General features: G+C 28.9%; 1 protein-coding gene across 1 annotated transcript in view; it reads left to right on the top strand.

Annotated features, from left to right (window-relative positions):
- The window catches only part of LOC145186421 (uncharacterized), a 68,809-nt gene extending 47,128 nt beyond the window's left edge, over positions 1–21,681 (top strand). Inside the window, 29 exon segments of the mRNA XM_090095231.1 lie at positions 2,275–2,418; positions 2,824–2,967; positions 3,341–3,484; positions 3,836–3,979; positions 4,352–4,495; positions 4,622–4,744; positions 5,438–5,563; positions 5,654–5,776; positions 6,177–6,320; positions 6,451–6,573; positions 6,920–7,063; positions 7,278–7,400; positions 7,738–7,854; positions 8,991–9,119; positions 9,239–9,320; positions 10,494–10,690; positions 10,791–10,910; positions 11,777–11,902; positions 12,024–12,155; positions 12,242–12,502; positions 12,620–12,742; positions 12,911–13,036; positions 13,161–13,292; positions 14,027–14,158; positions 15,947–16,084; positions 16,279–16,452; positions 16,635–16,763; positions 16,850–17,119; positions 21,109–21,681. Coding sequence (XP_089951357.1) covers positions 2,275–2,418; positions 2,824–2,967; positions 3,341–3,484; positions 3,836–3,979; positions 4,352–4,495; positions 4,622–4,744; positions 5,438–5,563; positions 5,654–5,776; positions 6,177–6,320; positions 6,451–6,573; positions 6,920–7,063; positions 7,278–7,400; positions 7,738–7,854; positions 8,991–9,119; positions 9,239–9,320; positions 10,494–10,690; positions 10,791–10,910; positions 11,777–11,902; positions 12,024–12,155; positions 12,242–12,502; positions 12,620–12,742; positions 12,911–13,036; positions 13,161–13,292; positions 14,027–14,158; positions 15,947–16,084; positions 16,279–16,452; positions 16,635–16,763; positions 16,850–17,119; positions 21,109–21,164 — 4,070 coding nt within the window. The 3' untranslated portion in view covers positions 21,165–21,681.
- The last annotated feature ends 390 nt before the right edge of the window (positions 21,682–22,071 follow it).

Raw genomic sequence — 22,071 nt, 5'->3', positions numbered from 1 at the left:
TTTAAAAACATCTATTCTAAAAGCAAATTTTTTTTAATCACTTGATTCCACTTTACCACTTGTATTCAGCTTTTCCCTGAGTTTTTTTGGCTTTTTTTAATTATCAAATAGATTATATTTGACTTCAATTCAATTAACTATAATTAGGCACCGCCGATTCGGTTCGTAAAATCCGCAAAAAGCCAATCCGACTTATTTTGCGGATTAAAACAGTCAGTTCGTAAAAATTTTTCGGATTAATAATCCGAAAACTAATTTACGAACCACTCGCGAACTTTTTTTTTGCGGATTCACTTCGCTGTTCGGATTATCAATCCGAAAAATTTTTACGAACCACCAGCGGATTTTTTTTTTTTGCGGATTCTCTTTGCAAATTTTTACAAATCAATTTAACTTTAATTCGCTTAGCGAATTATACGAATCGCGTTCCGTTCGCGTCACTATTAAATAGTGTGGTCCTTAAAAATTACATTTTTATTATGCGCGCGTCCTATAAATAGTGGATTTCTTTTTTATTTTCAATCAGTTCTATTTGGAAATCTTAACATACAACAATTCGTTCAACAGATCAAGTCTACTATTCTTCACCTACATTTATTACGGTAAGCCATTATTATTTAATTTGATTTAAAAGTTAAGAATATTTCAAACTGAATATTTGAGGTTTTTTTTTTGTTTTTTTTGTGGATTGAATACCTTTGCAAATTATTTCGCTTTGCGGATTGCTTCAATTAGTGGATTGGTCCAATAAAATTAATATTGTTATGTTTCTTCTACTTAAATATTAATAGAAATAAAAATAGAGATAAAAACTAGTTTGAAAAGTTGTTACGTTCATTTCAACAATTAAGGCAAATAACCTTTAAATGATTAGTTCTTTTATTGAAAGCTTTATGCATGCCTCAAAAATATCATTTTTTGTTAAGACAAATATATAATGAAAAACTCAAATAATTTGATTTATTCCATTTTTATGTTACTTCATTTTTTTCTTCTTTTCAGATGCCTAAGCTATCTAATATTTGAGAATTCTTCAACTAGGTGGAGGAAAACAAGGCAAAATGTAAGGCCTGTGTAAAGCCAAAAACCGAGGTGTCATTAGAGCTTGCTCACTAATTCAATGAAGATCTAAACAAAAGATTCGAAAGGGAGCTGATGAATATTGAATTCTCTATTGCTCATTTTTTAAATCCTAACAGGAAGAGCATGTTCTTTGTGGATGAGGGGGGAAAATTTGAAGTAGTCAAAACTGCAGGAAAGAAAGCTATGGAAGAACTGTCAAAAAAAAAATTTTGGCCAGCCAAAGCACTCCTTCCCTTTCAATGTTGGATGATGAAGATATGACAACTTTGATTTCACTGAACAACTGAGGAAGAAAGTGTTTGGTGCAGGTTACATTAATCCTGGAGGTGAAACAAGCACCAAAAAAGCCATTTCTGCTGAAATTGAGGGGTATTTGAATTCAAAATCAGTTCTAGCAAATACAAATGTACTGGAATTCTGGAAACAAAACCAGTATATTTACCCAATAATGTCAAGGCTGGCCAGAAAAAACCTCTGTATACCTGCTGCATCATCAACATCTGAAAGAGTTATCTCAACAGCAGGGAATATATAAAGCTCTAGAAGAACCAATCTTTCAATCTCAAAGGTTGAGATGCTGGTATATATGAAAGAAAACACTAAGCAACTCAGTAAAATTCAAGGCATTGTGTGACCAGAAAATGAATTTGGAAAATGATTAACTTTCAGTGTGATTTTGACTTTTTTTATTTCTTAACGAGGAAATCATTTCGTTTCATTGTATATTTGAATATTATAAATAAATAAAAATGAATCTTATTTCAAAAGCATTTTTTATTCTGAATCCGAATAAATCCGTAAAAATAATATCGGTTCGGATTCCAATTCGAAAAATATTTTTCGAATTGCAATCCGATCCGAAAGTATCGAATCGGATTGCAATCCGAAAAAATTTTAACGAATTTTTTTCCGATACATTATTTTCGGATCAAATCAATCCGTAAGTAATTTGAACCGTTTAGCATAGATAATTCGGTGCACAATCCGCAAACCGATAAACAGTAACGGATCGGCAGTCTCTAACTATAATATTTCGATTTCAGTTCAATTATAATAGCTATTTGATTTTAATTTTCAAGCTTCATATTGTGTATGTTTGTTTTCAAGTCATTTCTCTGTTCATAAATATTGAAGCTATATTTATTGTTACAACATAAACTATATTCATTTTTCTTTTATTTCTTAATTAAGATATTGATGAATGCTCTTTAAAAAGTCCTGGTACTGATTGTTCCAACTCATCAACATGCTTGAATACTGATGGTTCATTTGTTTGCCAATGTAAATCTGGCTATTCTCAAAATGGAAATTTAAGTAAAAACACTATTTGTAATGGTAAGTTTGTTTTTCTGCTTTAAGGATTGCTAGATGTAAGTTTTTTAAAATAATTTTATTGTGATAAGTTTTTTTGTTTAATCTTTTTTGAGTGTGCAAATTTGATATATATGTATTATTTTTTGAGTGCTTACATTTTCTTTTTTACTTTTGAGTGCTTACATTCTATTTTATTTTAATCTTAGACTTAAAAAAAACAAATATTTTAAAGTAGCTGTTTTCACTTTTAATTTCTTAAAAAGAATAATGAACCAATCACAAGCCATGAAAACCTAGACTGGTTATCTATCTTTTTTTTTTGATAAAAAAGAAATTTTTTTTTATGGAGTATTTGTGCTATTGATTTTTATTTGTTTTTCTTTTACATATTAACGATTACTTAAAACATACCATTCTTTTTTTCAGATATAGATGAATGTAAAATTGAAAGTAATGCTGTCACATGCACAAGCTCATCTGCTTGCAAAAACACAGTTGGTAGTTTTGTTTGTGAATGCTTACCTGGTTATTCTCAAGTTGGCTCATTGAGCAGGAGCACTGTTTGTACTGGTATGCTTATCAACCAATGATATAGTATAATCATAATATAGTAAAATCATTTATCTTATAAAAACTTATTGTTTTAATTATTTTGTGTTTGCAACATTATGTTCTATTTTTTGTTGAAAGATTATTATTTTAATGAAGATGACCAGCAGGAAACTACTTTTTTCTGAATTTTTTTTTTAAACTTTTTTCTTTTAGAATTTTAAAAGATTCATTTAACTTGTTATTTTACCTGTTTAATTTTAACTGTTTAAATTTTGACTACTTTAAATGCCTGATTTTTTTTTGTGTAAAAAAATTGTAGGTATTTGAAAAAGTGATGTGTGAATTAATATTGTACAGTTCAATTTTCTTAATATTATAAATTTGTATTTAGATATTGATGAATGCCAAATGAAAAGTGAGGGTACAAACTGCACAAGTTCCTCTTCTTGCAAAAACACGGATGGAAGTTTTGTTTGTCAATGCTTACCTGGTTATTCTCAAGTTGGTGCATTAAGCAACAGAACTGTCTGTATTGGTAAGTTTTTCTTTTATTACTTTTGATTGGTTATTTTAAATTTTTTCTTCTCTTTTGATATAGACGCTTCTTAGTTTTGCTAACATTCCTATTTTTGGTATTTATGTATTTTGTTAGTTTCTAATCTTAATTATGATAATGATTATCATTGCAATAACATGTAAAGTTTACATCCTTTTAAAGATTGAATTTTAAGTTTGTACTTTAATTGCTTTTAACTGCTCAACTTTTAGTTGCTTTTAATTTGAGATTACTTAATGTTTATAAAGTTGCAAATATTTAAAGTTATCATACTGTATCAATGGTAATGCAATGATTTATTTTTTTTCAATATCATAAAATTAAATATAGATATTGATGAATGCCGAATGAAAAGTGAGGGTACAAACTGTACAAGTTCATCTACTTGTAAAAACACCATAGGAGGTTTTGTTTGTGAATGCTTACCTGGTTATTCTCTAGTTGGCACAATAAGCAACAAAACTGTCTGCATTGGTAAATATCATTTATCTTTATTTAAAATTTTTTTTGTTACAAATTTGTTTTGCTTTTGAGAGTTAAGTTTTAATTGAAAAAAACCAGCAAAAAAATAGTTTAAATCAACTAATTGAAATAAAAACATTTTGGAAATGTTGATAAAAAGTATGGCATAAATTAAGTATTTCAGAAAGTATGGGGACAAATGGGAGCTATATTTTTACAAAAAAGTAGTTTACTTTGCAAATTATGCTTAGGCATCAAACCCCCTGGATTTCTAGCAAGATGATTTTTTTTCTTGAGATTACTCTTTGGAATTCTTCTATTGTTAACAAACCAAATTATATTTCTAGAATTAATTTTTTTCAATATTATAAAATTTGTTTTTAGATATTGATGAATGCCAAATGAAAAGTGAGGGTACAAACTGCACAAGTTCATCTGCTTGTAAAAACACAAATGGAAGTTTTGTTTGTGAATGCTTACCAGGTTATTCTCAGTCTGGCTTACTAAGCAATAAAACAGTTTGCGTTGGTATGTCTCTATTTTTATAGTAATGTTATTTGAATCTATGTATGTTTTTCTGTCAGCACCCAAAAATGCATGAATGCATGGTCATGAACTCATAATGATGTTGCATTTAAATATTTTACTTTTCAGATATTAATGAATGCTTATCCACATGCAATTGGGATCTTAGCAAATGTTTCAATACTAATGGTAGTTACTTGTGTTCCTGTGAGACTGGTTATCAGTTAAACGAAAATAAGACTAGCTGTGTGGGTATGTGATGATTTCCTGACAGAACTTTATCAATATTAAATATAACAATAAAATTTTTAGGACTACATCTATTTTTCTTATTTAAATGTTAACATTTTATAGGCTAGAACTTTAAGTCAAAATTATTAAGTTGAAAAGGTAATAGTCCTTTAGTTATAGAAAATAGGATCTTTGAAATCTAGCCAAAGTGCTAGAAGCAAGAAAAAAGGCAAAATGGTAAATAGATGGGTTTTCCTGAATGGGAAAAAACTCAAAAAACTTTTAAAACTGATATTTCTATTGAGGTTTACACACACACACACACATAGTATCTGTGTGGCATGTATTTGTATGTTTAGTAAACTAATTTTTTAGCGAATTACTTAGAACAGTTTAGTAAATTATTAATTTCTGAATTAGTTTTCTGAATTTAGTAATGAAAGAACAACATAGTAACAAATTGAATGAGTTCCCTTCTACATACTATTTTTGCTGACAATTTGGAACTAGGTACAAGTTGTTGTACAATAGTATGAATAAAAACCTAAGAGAATAAATTCAGCTTTACCTTTTCTGGATAATTGATAAATAGCAAATACTGTGTCATTTTTGCTAGCTGCTAGAGAGTTCCTTACAGGTCTAAGAAAGGGGCACACTTCTCATGATGCCTTTTTTTAAATTTGCTTTTTATGCTCTATATTTAAAAACTTTAAGATGTTGATGAGTGTAAAACTGAATGTAATTATGGAAACAATCCTTGCATAAACACTGTTGGCAGCTACTCATGCTTGTGCCCAGATGGCTTTCAACTTGCTGGAATTGGTTCTAACAAATGTGTTGGTAAGTAGTTATTATTTTTTTTATATGTTTATATTACTTTGAATTTTAATTTTTAAGTTCTACTTTTCATACGATATGTTTTTTCTTTAGATGTGGATGAATGTAAATACACGTGCAACTGGCCAAATAGCAACTGTCGAAATCTGAATGGAAGCTATATCTGTTCATGCACAAATGGTTTTGAATTAAATGCCACCAAAACAGGATGTATTGGTAACTGAAGTTATTTTGTTATTCAAACGTTAGGGCCTGACATTTTTTAACGTATGGTGAGATGCAGAAAAGTTTAACTAGATTAACTAGATAAGTTTATTTACAATTTGATATCAATGAAAAAAAGTCATTTTGATTCATATATGTGAGCACTTAAAAGTAAATTTTTAAGATATAAATCTAAATATAGCTCTATGAGAGTAGTTGCATTATGTGCCTCATTGTGCAATTAAAGTTATGCTGTACTGGATTTGTATTTGACCATAAATTGCTTTAAATTTATATGTTAAGTTGTAAGTATTTTTTTTTACTATAACACATTCATTTATGATGGTTCATAAAATGAACCATCATAAATGAATGTGTTATAATAAAAAAAATGTCTTTTTTCTATATACAGATGTTGATGAATGCAAGATTAAAAGCGCTGGCACAAATTGCTCTTCTGCTTCTGTCTGTAATAATACTGTTGGTGGTTTTGTGTGCAGTTGTTTGCCTGGTTATACCCAGAAGGGTTTACTCAGCACAAGTACTACCTGCAATGGTATTTGTTTGGTTTTTTCTAAAAACTCTACCAGAAATGTATATTGATGATTTTAGTAAGAGTTTTGATAAGTGTTTTTTTTATTACTCTCAACTTTTATGTTCTATCACATGGTGTGTTTTTTTTTTAGATGTTAACGAATGTAAATACACATGCAACTGGCCTAACAGCAAGTGTACAAATCTAGTTGGAAGCTATGCTTGTTCGTGTCAAAATGGTTTTGAGTTAGATGATACAAAAACAGAATGCATTGGTAACTTTATTTCAATTGTTTTTTTTTATTCATGATGTACATTTAATAATGTAATTATGTACAGCTAGATTTTTTTGAAGAGATTTTTAATTTTACAGACTAATATTTAGTTTAATATAAACATTATGGTTTCAAGTCAAACTGTAGAGTATAAAAATGATAAAAGCAAGTTTATAAATGTTTATTAACTTATATTATTGGTTTTTTTATTTTTATCATATTTACAGACTCTTAGCTTATCATTTTTGTTAGACAGTAAATTTCTTTGTACTTATAAATTTGTTTTTTTTTAACTATCATTGGTTTATCATCAGCTAATAAAGATAATTTTATTATATTTGATCAGACTTTGATGAATGTAAGAATAAAAGTGTTGGCACAAGTTGTTCAGATGCTTCTTTCTGCACTAATACCATTGGTAGTTTTGTGTGCAGTTGTTTGCCTGGTTATACACAAAAGGGCTCACTCAGTAAAAACACTGTCTGCAACGGTATCTTTTTTGCATTTATTTGAAAAACCTTTTTAATTTTAGTTTTTAGAAAAAACTTTTAATGTTTTTCATGGATCAAAGAAGCTCATATAATGACTTGGTGCAACTTTGTTAGTAATGATATTCGCTTAACCTTTCTTCTCTTTATAACTTAAAAATCACTATTAATCTTCAAGCTCTGTTTTGATTCTTTTTTGTTTCACTTAATATTTAGATATTGATGAATGTAAGTACACTTGTAACTGGCCAAATAACAAATGCAAAAATTTTGATGGAAGTTATGAATGTGCTTGTGAGAGTGGCTTCAAATTAAATGCCAATAGAACTGAATGCATTGGTAAAGTGTCAACTCATTTTTTAACAATTTTTTTGTTATTTTATATTTTTACTATTTGTACATTTAAAAAATAGCGTTTTGCAATCAAAGTTGAATTTCTTACTCTTTTTTGTTGAAAAGAATTTTTTTTTTGAATTGAAAAGAATTTGTGACTTCCAACTCTTATATGAAAATCAAAGTACAAATAAAATAGTTTACAAAAACTGTGTAGTGTGTTAATAGTAATAATGAACAAATAACTGAAATCAAGTTTTGAAGACTATTGTTATGTTTCTATAAATCATTTGGTCAAAGTAGTTTCCATGTTAATTTGTTCATGAATTTGATAATAATTTAGATATCAATGAGTGTGCTGCTACTTGTAATTGGCCGTATAGTATATGTAAAAATACTATAGGAAGTTACAGCTGCTCGTGTGAGGATGGGCTGCAGTTAAACGGAACAAGTTGTGTTGGTAAGTTTTGTAACAAAAGAATGGCAAAAGTTTTTAAAGGTGTTTTTAGTTTTTCTAGTTCATGATGTGTTAATTATTCCTCTTTTAATGAAATTGTTTGTTGAATTTTTATATCTGATTTTGGTTTTGTGATCAGACAGTGACTACTGTTTTATGCATGGAGTTGGTATACAAGTTCATGAAGTATTGTTTGAGTTTTTTTTACAATATTAAAAGTTAGCGTTATCTTTCTTATTAAGTTTTAGCAAATAACAAGTAAAAGTTTTTATGAAAAAGAAATTCTAGAGGATTGAAATAAGTTTAAAGAAAATTTAACACTTTTTTAGTTCACACTTTATTAACACAAAAGTTAAAAGTTTGTGCAAAAAAAAAATGTTCTTGCGCATTGAAATTAGTTTAACATCATCAAACACTTCACAAGTCAAATGAAAAAGAAAATGAGGAATTAAAGTGCATTTTCCTTTTCTCTTTTTAAGCTGTTTTGAAAAGTGAAGAAAAAGTTAGTTGTGTTTCAAAAAATGTTGAAATTGTTGACATTTGATGATTTGAATAAAATCCATTTAAATCTATATTAAGGGCTAAATCGATCTGAGAACAGCAATTGCTCCTTCATCTAGCCCTTAGTATACAGTATTTAGTACTTAAATGATTATATATTGATGCTCCATGTCATTTTAAGAATTAGAAAAATTTTGCATAATTTTAAGCTTTAAATTTTAGTCATTTTTAATATGGGTTGCTCAAGCAATCTTTCTCATAAAACCAAAAATCAGTTATTAAACCTAAAATACCTAACTAACCAATGCATCCATAGTGTATTCAAGGCAACCAATTTAGTTGTGTCTCATCTAATACATAAAGCTGGAACTACGGGGATAACTGATTAAAAACGACTATCTGATTTTCCAGCAAAGATTAAACTTAACACACAATAGAAAATGACAAGAGCTTAGTTGTAGCCAGAAAGCAAGGGAAAAAATAGAAACTTGATAAATAGAGTCTTACAAAATATATTTTTTCAACTCCCCTTCCCTCAAGTCCCCTAATAAAATTTGTTTTATAAATAGAATGATTTTGAACTTCAGTGAAATTTTCTTAAATGATTTTTAGGTTTAAAATCAGTTTGTTTTATTTAGATATTGATGAGTGTGTTGTAGACAAAGCATGCAACTGGACTTATGGTGTTTGCAACAATACCTTCCGCAGTTTTAATTGCTTTTGCAGCGGAGATTGGGTTTTGAGTGAAACTAATGACAGCTGTTCTGGTATTTTTTCTGAATTTTTACTATTTCTGAATTTAAGGGTCTAGTGTTTTTAATGTTTTTTTTTTTTTTTTTTTTTTTACATTCAAGGAATAATTTTAAAAGTTAAATTTGTTTTGTAGGCCCCCCTCCTTTGGGTGTAACTTCAACATCTTTTGTAATTACTATACTGCCATTTGAAGATGTAGATGAAGAAGAAATAAAGTATTTTTATTTTATTGATTCTCTTCTCTTTTTGCATGATAAGAAAAATGTTTTATTTATTTATAAATATTCCTTAACATATAATTTCACTAACGAGTAGCTTATTAGTTTTTCATAATCTGGTTTTATCAAGTGCATGTAAGAAATGCACTGGGAAATGTAAAAATAAGACACAAAGTTTAAAATTATTTCCTTTATATGGCTTTCTCAATTTGTAATTGCTATGCTTTCTCAGTTTGTAATTGCTATACTGCCATTTGAAGATGTAGTTGAAGAAGAAATAAAGTATTTTTGTTTTATTGATTCACTTCACTTTTTAATATTGTTTAAGGTGTTTAATAGGGAATTTTACATACTTTTATTTTTGCATGATAAGAAAAATATTCCTGAGCATTTAATGTCACGAAGAAGTTTTAAATACATAATCTTTTTTTTGCTTCTAAAAAACAAAATAATATTCACTAAGTTTTTCAAAAAACAAAATAATATTCAATATTACACTTTAGTATAACTGATTCACTTCTTTTTTAAAAGACTATCACACTTAATTTTATTTTTTTATGATAAGAAAAATATTCCTTAACATTTAATGTCACTAACAAGTTCAGTAGTTTATTACATTTTCATTCATTCATTTATGCATCCAATATTCAAAAATCTCATTGAATATTGGATGCATAAACATTTCTAGCAGAATAGAAGAGTTCCTTTCTTTGCCCATTTGAATCTTTTTTTAGCCAGAGCTAACATATATACTCTTTTGTCTGATATACAAGTATCTGAAACCATAGTATTTTTCTGTTTATGAAACCAGTTCTTACTTACTTGGTCAAGAAGTTGAGTGATTCCTGTCATGTTTTGTGGAGTAAGAAAGAGTCAAGTTCTTTGAACTGAAAAAAAAGCTAAATCTAAAAATCTAAATATCTGATAATAAAAAAAGTTACACTTTTTCATTCAATTACTCATTAAACTCTTTTGATGCTATCAAAAATGTTTCACAATTGTTCACTACATATCTGTTGTTTAAAATGTCAAATATGGAATCATGTTTACTGCCTCTGAATTTCAGCTATAGGATAGCCAGCTAGAGGATATTGATTGTATGAATGAAAAAAAACTTAAAAAGATGTGGAAGCTAAAAGGAAATCTAAGTTCTAAATTAATTTTTTTTAGTGTTATTTACGTTATTCTTCAAAAACTGCTCAACTTAATACGCCCTACAAAAGCACCAAATGAATATACTAAAGAAGATATAGATAATCATGTTGATGGTTGTTATCGAGTTGGTCAAGTTACTCCAAAAGATAAAAATTTCAAGATTGGTGGATCAAGTTCAAAATCTAATCGCAAGCGCAGGGATGCAGAAATCTGTAACTATAATTCACATTATTGGTTTACTGTTTTTAACACCAAGTTTGTTTTTAGTGTCACAAGCTACTCTTTGATATTTATTTACTTTCATTATTTAAGATGATAATTTTGCTCTGGCTGAAGGAGAGACTTATACCTCATTTCTTCAAGCCTTAACTGCTAATGGCAGCACCTTGAGCTCACCTTACTATCCACCTATAGTTACAGTTGATCCTGGTTGTAAGTTTGTTTATTTTTTGATCATTTTTGTATTGTTTAAATTTTTTTTTCAAGATATTCATACTTAAAAAATCTATTAGAGCAATGTGTCACTACATCACTCAATTAAGATAAATGTAAACATCGTTTTAAGATGCTTCATTATGACAAGTGACAGGTGTGAAAATCAGGTGTGAAAATCTTCATTAAGCTTTAATATTCAGGGTTACTGGTATGAATTCTCAACAACAGTTTTTACTTCATTGAAAATATTGAATTTTATGCCAACATAATTTATACAAAATATTTCTCTGTTAGAAGAAGCTTCTGGTAAGCATGCTTTCTCCAAAATAACATGACTGGTTTATATAGTTGAATGAGATGACTTAACCCAATTGCTGTGTTCTCATTTGTATCATTGGACTGGACACTTTTCTAATATAATGTTAAACCTTTTGGCTGAAAATCGTTTTTTTTTAAACATTTTGCCAGGTTTATAAAAAACCAAATGCGCTGTTTAAAATGTCTCCAGTTTAGTAAATGAAAAGAAAAGTTCCACAGTTAAGCATTATTAGATCTAAGCCAATTAGATTTATACAATCAATTAAAAGCTAAGTTCCACAGTTAAGCATTATTAGATCTAAGTCATTTGAAAATCATTTGTAAAAATGCAACTTAACTGCAACTTAACAGCAACTTAACTTGAGAAAAAATGTTTATTTTAATTGTTTAAAAGAGTGTTTGCTAAAAATGTAAAAATATGTCGTAATATTAACATAAAAAGTGAATCAGCCTAGTCTTTACTAAATTATCATATTTACATTTTATTTTGTTAGCATTATTAGTATAAATATTAACAATGTAAATGATGTTTTTAATTTTATTAGCTCTATGTGGTGCTCTCTCATGTTTTTCATACAAAAACCAAAAGTGTCAAGTGGTCAACTCCACTTATGCAAAATGCTTTTGTAAAAATGGTTACATTTCTTTTGATAACTTCTTAACTTGTGAAGGTAAGACTTTTACTTTTGTTGCTTATTAGTCTTTCAATTTTTTTCAATTTGTTTCTCCTTCAACCTCCAATTTTCCTAGTTATTGAAATTGTTATTCTAAAGTCTTTTTATTTTTCTTTAGATATTGATGACTGTGCATCAGGAACTCACAACTGCAATTGGTTGAACAGTAAATGCATAAACACAGAAGGTGGTTACCAATGCTCTTGCAATGATGGATGGAAACTAGGAGATGATCAGAAAAGTTGCGTGGGTAGGTTCTTAAGTCTATTAGTTATTTGTTTCTTTTAATTTAAAAAAAAGGTTGTTTTTCATATTGCTTTTTTTGTAATTGCTTAGATGTAAATGAATGTGAGAACTATTGTAAAAATGCCACCTGCATCAATGGGTATGGAACATTTCAGTGTCAGTGTCCAGCAGGCTCTTTTTACAATGCAGTTGCTGATTTATATCAAGATTATGATGAATGTGAGGCCAATCTGCACAAGTGTGATCCTGTGAGAGGAATTTGTCAAAATGAGAATGTCCTTCAAAGTAATCGAACATACAACTGCTCTTGTCCTTCTGGCTGGGACTTATCTGCAGACAACATCTGCATAGGTTAGTGGATTTTCTTTTTATCTTAATTCAAAGAGATTGTTTGATTGCAAAAAAAAAAAAAAAAAATTTCCATATTTTTGTTTTTAAACCTTTTCTAAAAAAAGTTGTTATATTCAGATATCAATGAATGCCTTAAATGGTGCAAAGGAGAGAATGCGCACTGCAAAAACACCGAAGGCTCATATGATTGTATTTGTATGGCTGGCTTTGAATTCAATACGAATACACATAATTGTGAAGGTGAGGTTCGCACTTTCTAGCGGCAAGTTTTTTTTTCAGACTAACATTAATTCAATTTATATACAATTTTTTAAATTTAAAAACTATAATTGTTATTGGCTACTGTTTGCAATTTTTGTAATTCTTATTTGCAACTGTTTGTATTATTGCTATTGTTTTGCTTTACAGAGATTAACCTTTGTTCTTTGGAATCTGTTTGTCCAATTAATTCTAACTGCTCAATGGTAAGCCCTGGTCGATTTGATTGTTTGTGTGAAGAAGGTTACATCATGAATCACCTGTCACTTTGTGAAGGTAAATGCTATGATAACTTTTCAACTCATTCAATATTCATTCCATGGCAAAACATTATGCTTCATATTTAATCAAGTTTATTGATTATATAGTTTCTTGATAATAAACGTTTTCTTGATTTTAGAAATTGATGAATGTAAAAGCTTGTTACCATACCCTTGCACTAAGCCTCATGAATTATGCATAAACAATGTTGGCCCTGGAATTATGTGTGTTTGTCAGCCAGGGTACCAAAGATTAGAGGGTGTTTGTAAAGGTGAGGTGTAGTTAAAATTGAAATATTTGTAGAGTATTAATAGAGCTTTTATACCTAGTAGGCATCTCATGCATGGGAATATTATTTGGTACTTGGACAAGAGTATTGTCTAGATTCTCAATATTTGAGTGTCCCTCTAACAAGGAGTACAATAAGTAGCCTAATGGGTTCAGTCCTAGGCTACTTAATGGCCACTGATCTGTTGAAATGAACTGTAAGCCTTTTATTTTTAGTCACTCTTGAGTTGATTTCGCCTTATATTTTGAAGTAGAATCTTATTGAAAGTTCATGGCTTGTTTTCAAATAAAGTCATGGTAGTTGGCTTCACAACTTTTTCTGAAACATAGGATCAAAACATTTTAGACCTAGATTAGCAGTTAAAGTTTACGCATTTATAAAAAGTGATGATAAACTTATGTAATGTTTTTGATGCTTCATATAAAGTTTCAAATGTTTCTTCAATATTTAAACTAATCAAAGAACCAGAAATTCTAAACTGTGGACAGGCCTTAACTACAAAGATCGATTTTTTATGAGGGGATCAATTTTTTAAGGCTAACCACCATGAGCACAATTATACCAGAATGGAAATTACCATCATCATCAGCACCAATCAAACTTCCTCTGTGATATTGGACATCCTTTTGTAAATACATTTCATCAAATGAAATAACATAGTCAGGTTGAATACATAAAGCAATACTTTTTTTAATTTTTTTCTTTTTTAATGTTAGCATTGGATGGTTGTTCTGCATATACAAATATGTCAATATGTCCATCTGGTAAAAGTTGTATTGATGATGAAACAGGTTTTGAATGTTTATGTGCTGCTGGTTACATTAAAAATGATATGGGTCAATGTGAAGGTAATTTGTTGTTACTCATGAATACATGTGTATATATTTGTTTTGTATATTTGTGTATATTCTTTGTCATTTATCCATATATGTGTTTGTAATTAAGCATATTAAATACAATTCCATGAAGTTCCAACATTTTAGGAGTGGCATTCTTGGTATGCCGATTATAGATGCTTAGATTTTGATACAATTTCTGTTAGCATTTAGTATAGCTTGACAGCTAAAATAATAATTGTTTAAGAAAGCTGTATACTATAATCCAGAAAACAATTGCATTTTTCTCTATTACCTAACATATTTGCTGTTATCTACCATATGTTTGTTATTATCTGCTGTATGTTTTACAATGCATTTTTGTAAATGATGTTTTTAGAGATGATTAAAAATAAATTGAACTAAGTTTATTAAAAAAAGATATAAAATCAGAAATTTTGTTAAATTTAATCAGATTGCTTGTCAAAGTAGGTTGTTTGACAAAGCTAAAAATGTGATACAGAATATTGATTGAAATTGGTTAAAATTAATTTCAAAACAACTTTATATAACAATAAATAATATTGCTGTTATTATTGAAATGTAGGAATTTTTTTCGAAAGATTTATATTCTAGGGAGTTATCCAGTGAGTAAAACCTTAAAAACAGATTTTTTCAAGAAATTCTATATATAGCTTCTAATGTTTTTCTTCTTTCCTAAACTATATCCACATTGTTTTTTGATGTGGAAGTTTGATTAACATCGAAACAAACGCTAAAATATGCACCGTTTACCTCTTAATCATTTCTGGAGCATGAAATGTTCCAGGAAAATTATCGTTAACAAAAAACCAACTATAGATAATAATTTAACATTTTTTATTGTTTTTTGCTGCGCATTTGCGTTCTTGTACCTACTGTCCAAATGACATGTTTCTTAATAAAAAAAATTTAAAAATCTATTTTCTACATGCAAAATACCAATGTAGATGTATGTTCAAAATTTTTATCTAAAAAGACAAGTACTTTAGTCTGGGTATTCTGCACAGTGTTTCTACTTGCAAAACATTTTTAAACTGAAAATAATAAGTCTTGTGGTTGTTTATTAATCCAAAACTACCAACAAGATAAAACGTTTCCTTGATCTGAGTTTTTTTATGAGCTTGCAGCTGACACTTAATTCTAGTTTTTTCAAGTATTTTAGTCGCAGCAAACTTAACTTAAATATCTTATTTCTGGACAGTAGTAGTCTTAATTATAGAAATTGGTAATCTGACTTTAAAGTTTTAAAAGTTAAACTCAGTTTAAATATCAAACTGCTGCACAGTTTCTGCAGCTGTTAGTTCAACCCGAAAGTTTATTTTTGGGATGTGATCAAAGAACTCCATTCAAAGATTCATTCTGATTTTATGTGAGACCTCAGCAAACAGCAATTAAGAAGCTCACTGTTTGTAAGATTTGTGAAAAGTGGTTGTAAAAGATCAAATAATGAATTTGGGGGTTCTTTTTTAGTGTCATACTGTGATCAGTTTCTCCAATACATACATCAAGAACAATATGCTTAGGACAAAGAGAATACTGTTCATCTAAAGGTTTTGAACTGTCCTGAATCATATTTTTAAAAATAACCCACATGGTATTTTGCATTGTTGTTATGAATTGCTTCCTGTGAAAATTTTTTATTTTGCCATGATAATTCTGCATATACCATGATAAAAACTACCTATCATATAGAAGTGGCCTCATCTCATTTTTTTGCCGCTATTTAAACCCGTGTATTTCTAGATGATACATACAAATCATGCATGTTTTTGTTTTCAGATGTAGATGAGTGCAAAGTTCAAAATATTTGTCCTCAAAATTCCAAATGTCATAACCAAGATGGCAGCTACTCGTGCGCTTGCAATGATGGTTATTACGGAGATAATATGACTAGTTCTACTTTACAGCATTGTTATCGTAAGTTGATGAAGTTTTTCAGTTTTTAACATATTGTGCGTTCTTGAAAATATTTGCGAAAAGTTCATCTAAAAGGCTTCCTACCAATTTATATTTCGTAGTGACTTTTTTCATTATAAGTTGCATTTAGAAAGAGTTTAGTTTTCTGTGATTTTTGGTGTTTTTGAAATGTTATATATGTGGTGATAATTTAGAAAATAGCTTTTGGACTTCATGGGAGCAGGTGGGTTCATGCACTCAGTTGTGTAAGAGTGATCAAAAACAGGGAAAGATTTCGTTTACAAGAAGGTGTGAGAGGTTCGGACCTGAAATCTGTGTCGGAGAACACGACAGAGAAGAACTTTGCAACTCAGAATATTGCGATAACAGTAATTCATTTATTTGTTAACTGATAATTTATGAGTCTGAAAATATATTTTAGCAACATCTTTCAGTAAAGAAATTTGTTACGGATTTTTTTTTTTTTTTCTTTTAGTTGACAATTTGAAAACAGAGTAATTTTTTATTTCATTTTTATATTACAATATTTTTACGCTGTTGTTTTCTTTAGAAATAAAAGTTTTAAAGTCAACTGAGTGTGAAAAGTGGGAAAATATGGATGATGCATTTATCACTATTGAAGATAGCATTGATGAATGGTTTCACAATCTGCGAGTGTGGGTTGGTTGGTATTCAAAAGGTAATTCACTGCTCTTTAAAATTACAATGTGCTCTGTTTATCTATTGGCTTTAAAAATTAATTTAATGATCTTTAAACTGTTACAGCTTCTAATTGTGAAGGAAGTATTGATGCTACGCTAATTTTGAACGAAAATCTTCAGAAATTGCAAAGCACCATTACAAAGTCGATAGACATGAAATCTGCTCTCAAAAAAGTCATTGACTGCAACGCTTACGTTAAAAAGAGAGCAGTCTTACTCCAAAGGTATTGTGTCGTTCAATCCAGGCTCGTCATGTACACGAGCATAAAGACAGCTTTTATGAAGTTGCAAGCACGGTTGTCTCTTAAACGACATGAATGCTCACTTGATAAAGGTAGTTGTTTTTTGTTAATTTTGTTCTTACTTTTATCATGTAAAATGTTTTATATTAATTATAAAAGCTGGAATACCCGTTGCAATGCGCCTAGTTTTTTAAGCTATTAGATATAAAACTTTACTGTATTAATCAGAAATGCACTTGTAGCTTTGTAGTCTTGTTTTTTGGAACTAAACCACAGTGGTAATGTAGCTTTTTCGCAACAAGCATCAATAAATCATAATAATTTTACAAGTTATTATGATTTATCGTCTTTACAAATTTTTTCAATCACTTACATCGTGGACTTTTCCAAAAATATCTTTTAAAAATCGTCGTAAAAAACCGCTAACACATATTTACAATTTTTTGATTTTCACTGGTAAAAACTATTTAAATTATTAGCTTCACCGGTAAAAGCTACTAAAATTTTAGCTCCGTAATCACCTCTTTGCCTGAGACAAGGGGTGGTTGGAAGGGGTTTGAGTTTGGTTCAAGCCATAAGCACCCTGAACATGGAGTTTGGACCGGGGTGGTCCAAACCTGGCCTAAAACCTTCCCTGGGAAAAATTAGACCTGCGTGCAAAATTTGGTGATGATCAGATCAAAACTCCGATTTATATAAAAGAACTCACCCACTTACAAATTTTGGTTTTACATCACGGCCTACTTAATAACAGGCCTGAAAGACGCGCAAAAAAAAAAAAAAACTGTAGGCGGATATTTTGTAAACAAATATGTCGATTTAAACAATTTTGTAAACAAATAAGTTGAGTTAAAATTTAAAATTCGCTACACTAGCTGCTAAATTGCTTGTTTTCAAATTTTGAGAGCTGTTTATTTTAAAAACCTTTTACAATAAGATAACATTTTTTAATCGATTACTAAAAAAAACAACACTTTTCTTTAATAATATCTTTTCAAATTTCACAAACCCTACAACTTCACAAAACATATTTTACATACATTTACATTTCTGCTCCGCAATGATCATTTTTGTGACAATTTAAGTACTTTTAAAGCTGGTTCTTTTGTCGATCGAGGTGAGTAAAGCTTGCTATAGTTGTTAAATAATATGTTAGATAGTATTTTTCCATGAAACTTATCTATGTTTTCAAATCCATAAAATTCTGCTACCATCATTGTTATATTTATAAAACTTGTCCTACAAACTGATGACATGATGTGATGAAAAAATACATAGCAATAAATCACCCATTGACACATATTGTCTCCAGGTATCTTCAAGCCTCCTCTGTTGATTTCTTTAGTAAATTCTCCAAATTCGTTGTAATAGAACTGCGTATCATATTCATCTACATCATTTCTACTGATGTATCCTGCAATATAAACTAAAGCCATTTTTACAGACTTAGACAAGGCTAACTCCATATTTGAAAGATTATGAAACACATTGAAGGTATTGTCATCATTTAGCAAAAATCCACATTTCAAACAAGCATGTTCACAACATGTTTGAATTCCATCAAAATCTGTGTTTAAATCAAGGAGAAGCTTTGTTTTCTTAATGTTTACTTTTTGTAAAACTTGTTGAACATTAATAAAATATGTTCCACCAGAACCTTGACGTAGCTTACTGAACATTTTTTCAATGGGATCACTAGAAAAATTTCCTAGACATACATATTCGTGTGAAGTGCTGAGGAGATGCTTAGTTAACTCAACCAGTCCTCTACTCGTGTATGCAAGAGCAAGAGCAGTATCTTTGGTAAGTTGTTTTACTCTTTGTCCTTGTTTTTTAGGAACCATTTTTTCAAACATACTTGCTATATCAAGTAAAAAATCTAATCGTTGATCGTTAGGGTTATCAAAGACAGCCCTTTTTAAGTCTTTAGTTTTAACGTCTTCGAACTGACTTTTTACATTTAGGATTTTGAAAAAGTCTACAATTTTTTCTATAAAATCAACAGTTCCACCTGAATCCTGAATTTCTGGATGAATTTTTAATGCAGTTAACGTTTCAACACAAAAAATCTTAAGACATAAAGCAACATTCTGTCGTTCTATAGGTTTTGGACAGATAGAAATTTCATTAAGCTTTGATAGTTTCACAATAGAATTATTTTCTAACTCAACCAGCTTCTTCAAGTCAACCCACTTTGCAGTTTTTTCAAGGCCGCAGTCAGAATACTTTAACTCTTGCATTTTTTCAGTTAACCAATTGTTTCTGATAGATTTGATTAGATGTACATAATCATAGAGCAAAAAAATGTTTTCAGTTGTGCGCCATGGAGAAATCAAATTGAATTTTTTAAAGAATGATTGATTTACTTTATTATTATCACATAAAATTGCAACAGTAATGCCATTACATGAACGAATCAAATTTAACATATTTACAACTTGTTCATATTGAAAATCAGCACTTAAACGATACACTGGCAGTGCTTTGTACAAAAACCTCTTTCCTCCTAATAATGAGCAAATCATAAAACTCAAAACAGTGGTTGCAAAATGTTCTGGATTATTTACTGCTTTTCCAAATAAGTTACCTCCTTGATACGTTAGTTGTGGTTTTACATAAACTTCATCGATTATAATAATTACATTTTTTTGACGAGGATCTTCTAGTTGCATAAAATATTTGTTGAGGAAATCAAAATCCTCTAGCTTACTAACCTTAGATATAAGTTTACCAAGTGTTACAATACTTGGCATTTCATAGTCATCTCTAATACGACTGTAAAGAGATCTTGAAATTGAAAAATACTCAAAAGCCCTACTTAGAATTTCTGGAGAATATTTTTTATTACCAACAAATGTTAATGCATGCATGCTAACAACTTGTTGTAGGATAATGTTTTTTTTATGATCCATTTCAACGGAATGTAAATATCTAATAGCTTCTAAAATTTGTAAGAAAGATGTAATTTTATGTATTCGATTACTGCACAGTGGTATAATAGAGCATCTAGATCCAAAATGAAAACCTTCAAATCGCATATCAATTTTAACTTTTAAAAGAAACTGTGGAATAGCAGAGGTATCAATATAATCCTTACTTTGGATTATTAAACCATCATCCACTGTAAAAGATGTTACTGGAAATGGAATAACTTCTTTGCTTACTTTTAGGCAAAGATCATCAAAACAACTAATTTCATACAAATCCAAGTGAGCTGAAATTTCATCAGGTTTCATGTTACGCGTAGATGGTAGTGATTTTGTTGTTGTTCTTTTTGTTGGTGGAGGTGTAGGAATTTGACTTTGAAATACACAGATGAAAATAGTTGGTGGATTTAAGGGACGAATTTTACCATGAATTTGACAAGTTTCATAATTAACTGGCCAATGATTTTCACAAATGAATGTATTTGGACTATTTGGAATGTTTTCTCTTGGAATAGATCTAATCCATCTTTCTCTTTCTTGAGGATTACGGTTTTTGTTTGGTAATCGAAAAAGTTTAACTTTATGTTCTTTATCATAGTTTCCTCTACAACCAGTCACACAACATTTAAAAGGCATGATATAGTAATTTTTGTTTTGAAAGATTACTAAATACATAAAATACAAATAAAATAATATTGACTATCAAATAATTATAAGCAATTGATTTTAAATATATATTGTGTAGTATATCATATTATGTAAATACATTACTGCATTATATCTATATACATGACTGAATATATATATATATATATATATATATATATATATATATATATATATATAAACACTAAAAATATAACTAAAAAAACCACAAAACTTTCTCCATTTTTGTTTTGACAAACATCCGCCTACAGTTTTTTTTTTTTTTTGCGCGTCTTTCAGGCCTGTTATTAAGTAGGCCGTGTTTTACATGCTAGTTTATACATTTTACTATATTTTTTTATTTATCCGCTTTTTTTGCTTTTTTTTGAAATGAAAATATTTTATATGAACTTTAGTGTAAACTGAATAGATTTCACTAAACTGTTTTGAACTGTTGTTATATGATAATTTCTTCAGAATTAATTTTACGCGTCGCATGATTTCTCTAGATTTTGCTGATATATATCCAAACTACTTTCCGAGGAATTTGATAGTCTTTAAGTGAGCAACGAATATATTTATTTAAACGATGTTTTTTTTTTTTTTTTAACGACGGTTTTTTTATGACTTATTTAAATTTGAGAAACTGATCTTTTAATAATGTTTTTTTTTATTTTGCTAAAGAAATAAAAATTAGATTTTTGAAACTCAACTCAGGAAAGACTTTTCTATTTGTATTTTTAGCAACTTTTTATCTTTTGTAATGCACAGATATGTATATTTATGCATTGATTACTTATATATTTATTCATACATCATGTATATTTATGCATATATTGTATTCAAATTTAATTTTCATGTTGCTTTTGCTGTTATTTATTTTTATTTTATTTTTTTGTTAAATCACTAAATAAAAAGTTGTTTTTAAAACGTTTACAAGACTTTAGAAAAAATATTTTCTTTAAAAAAAGAGGTGGGAGGCAGTTTATACCTAAACAAAGTTGTATGTAATATTCCCTATTTTAGAAATAACTTATTTTTGTAAAATAATAATGATGTAATAATCAATTTCTGTAATCAAATAGTACTTCTTGTTGACTTCAGGGTTTTTTAAATCATAGCTACGTCACCGTTGATCATGTTTCTATAATCAAATGGTTATATAAAAATCGTCAAGAATGATTTTCTTTCTATATTACATAATTGGTTAATATAAAATTTTTATAAAATCAAAAGTTTGGAGACGAATTTAATCCTTGTATGGGTTTTAATTAATTTACCAGCATGCACAAAAACATATATGCATCGCAACTTTTTTAACATTTAATGTTACTACTATATGAGGACCAGAGCGCAGGGTCACAACCCCAAATGGAGTTGCGTAAAAATATTTAAGAGTTTCCAAAATTTAAATTTCATAAGGGTCGGAAGATCCTGTTCATTATATATTTGAAAGTAATGAGTTTTAAAAA

The sequence above is a fragment of the Hydra viridissima genome, unplaced genomic scaffold, assembly GCF_058129835.1.
Source record: "Hydra viridissima isolate aposymbiotic clone 2 unplaced genomic scaffold, HvirCarnegie_v1 scaffold_8, whole genome shotgun sequence".
Classification (NCBI taxonomy): Eukaryota; Metazoa; Cnidaria; class Hydrozoa; order Anthoathecata; family Hydridae; genus Hydra; species Hydra viridissima.
This window is presented reverse-complemented; position numbering and strand designations above follow the sequence as displayed.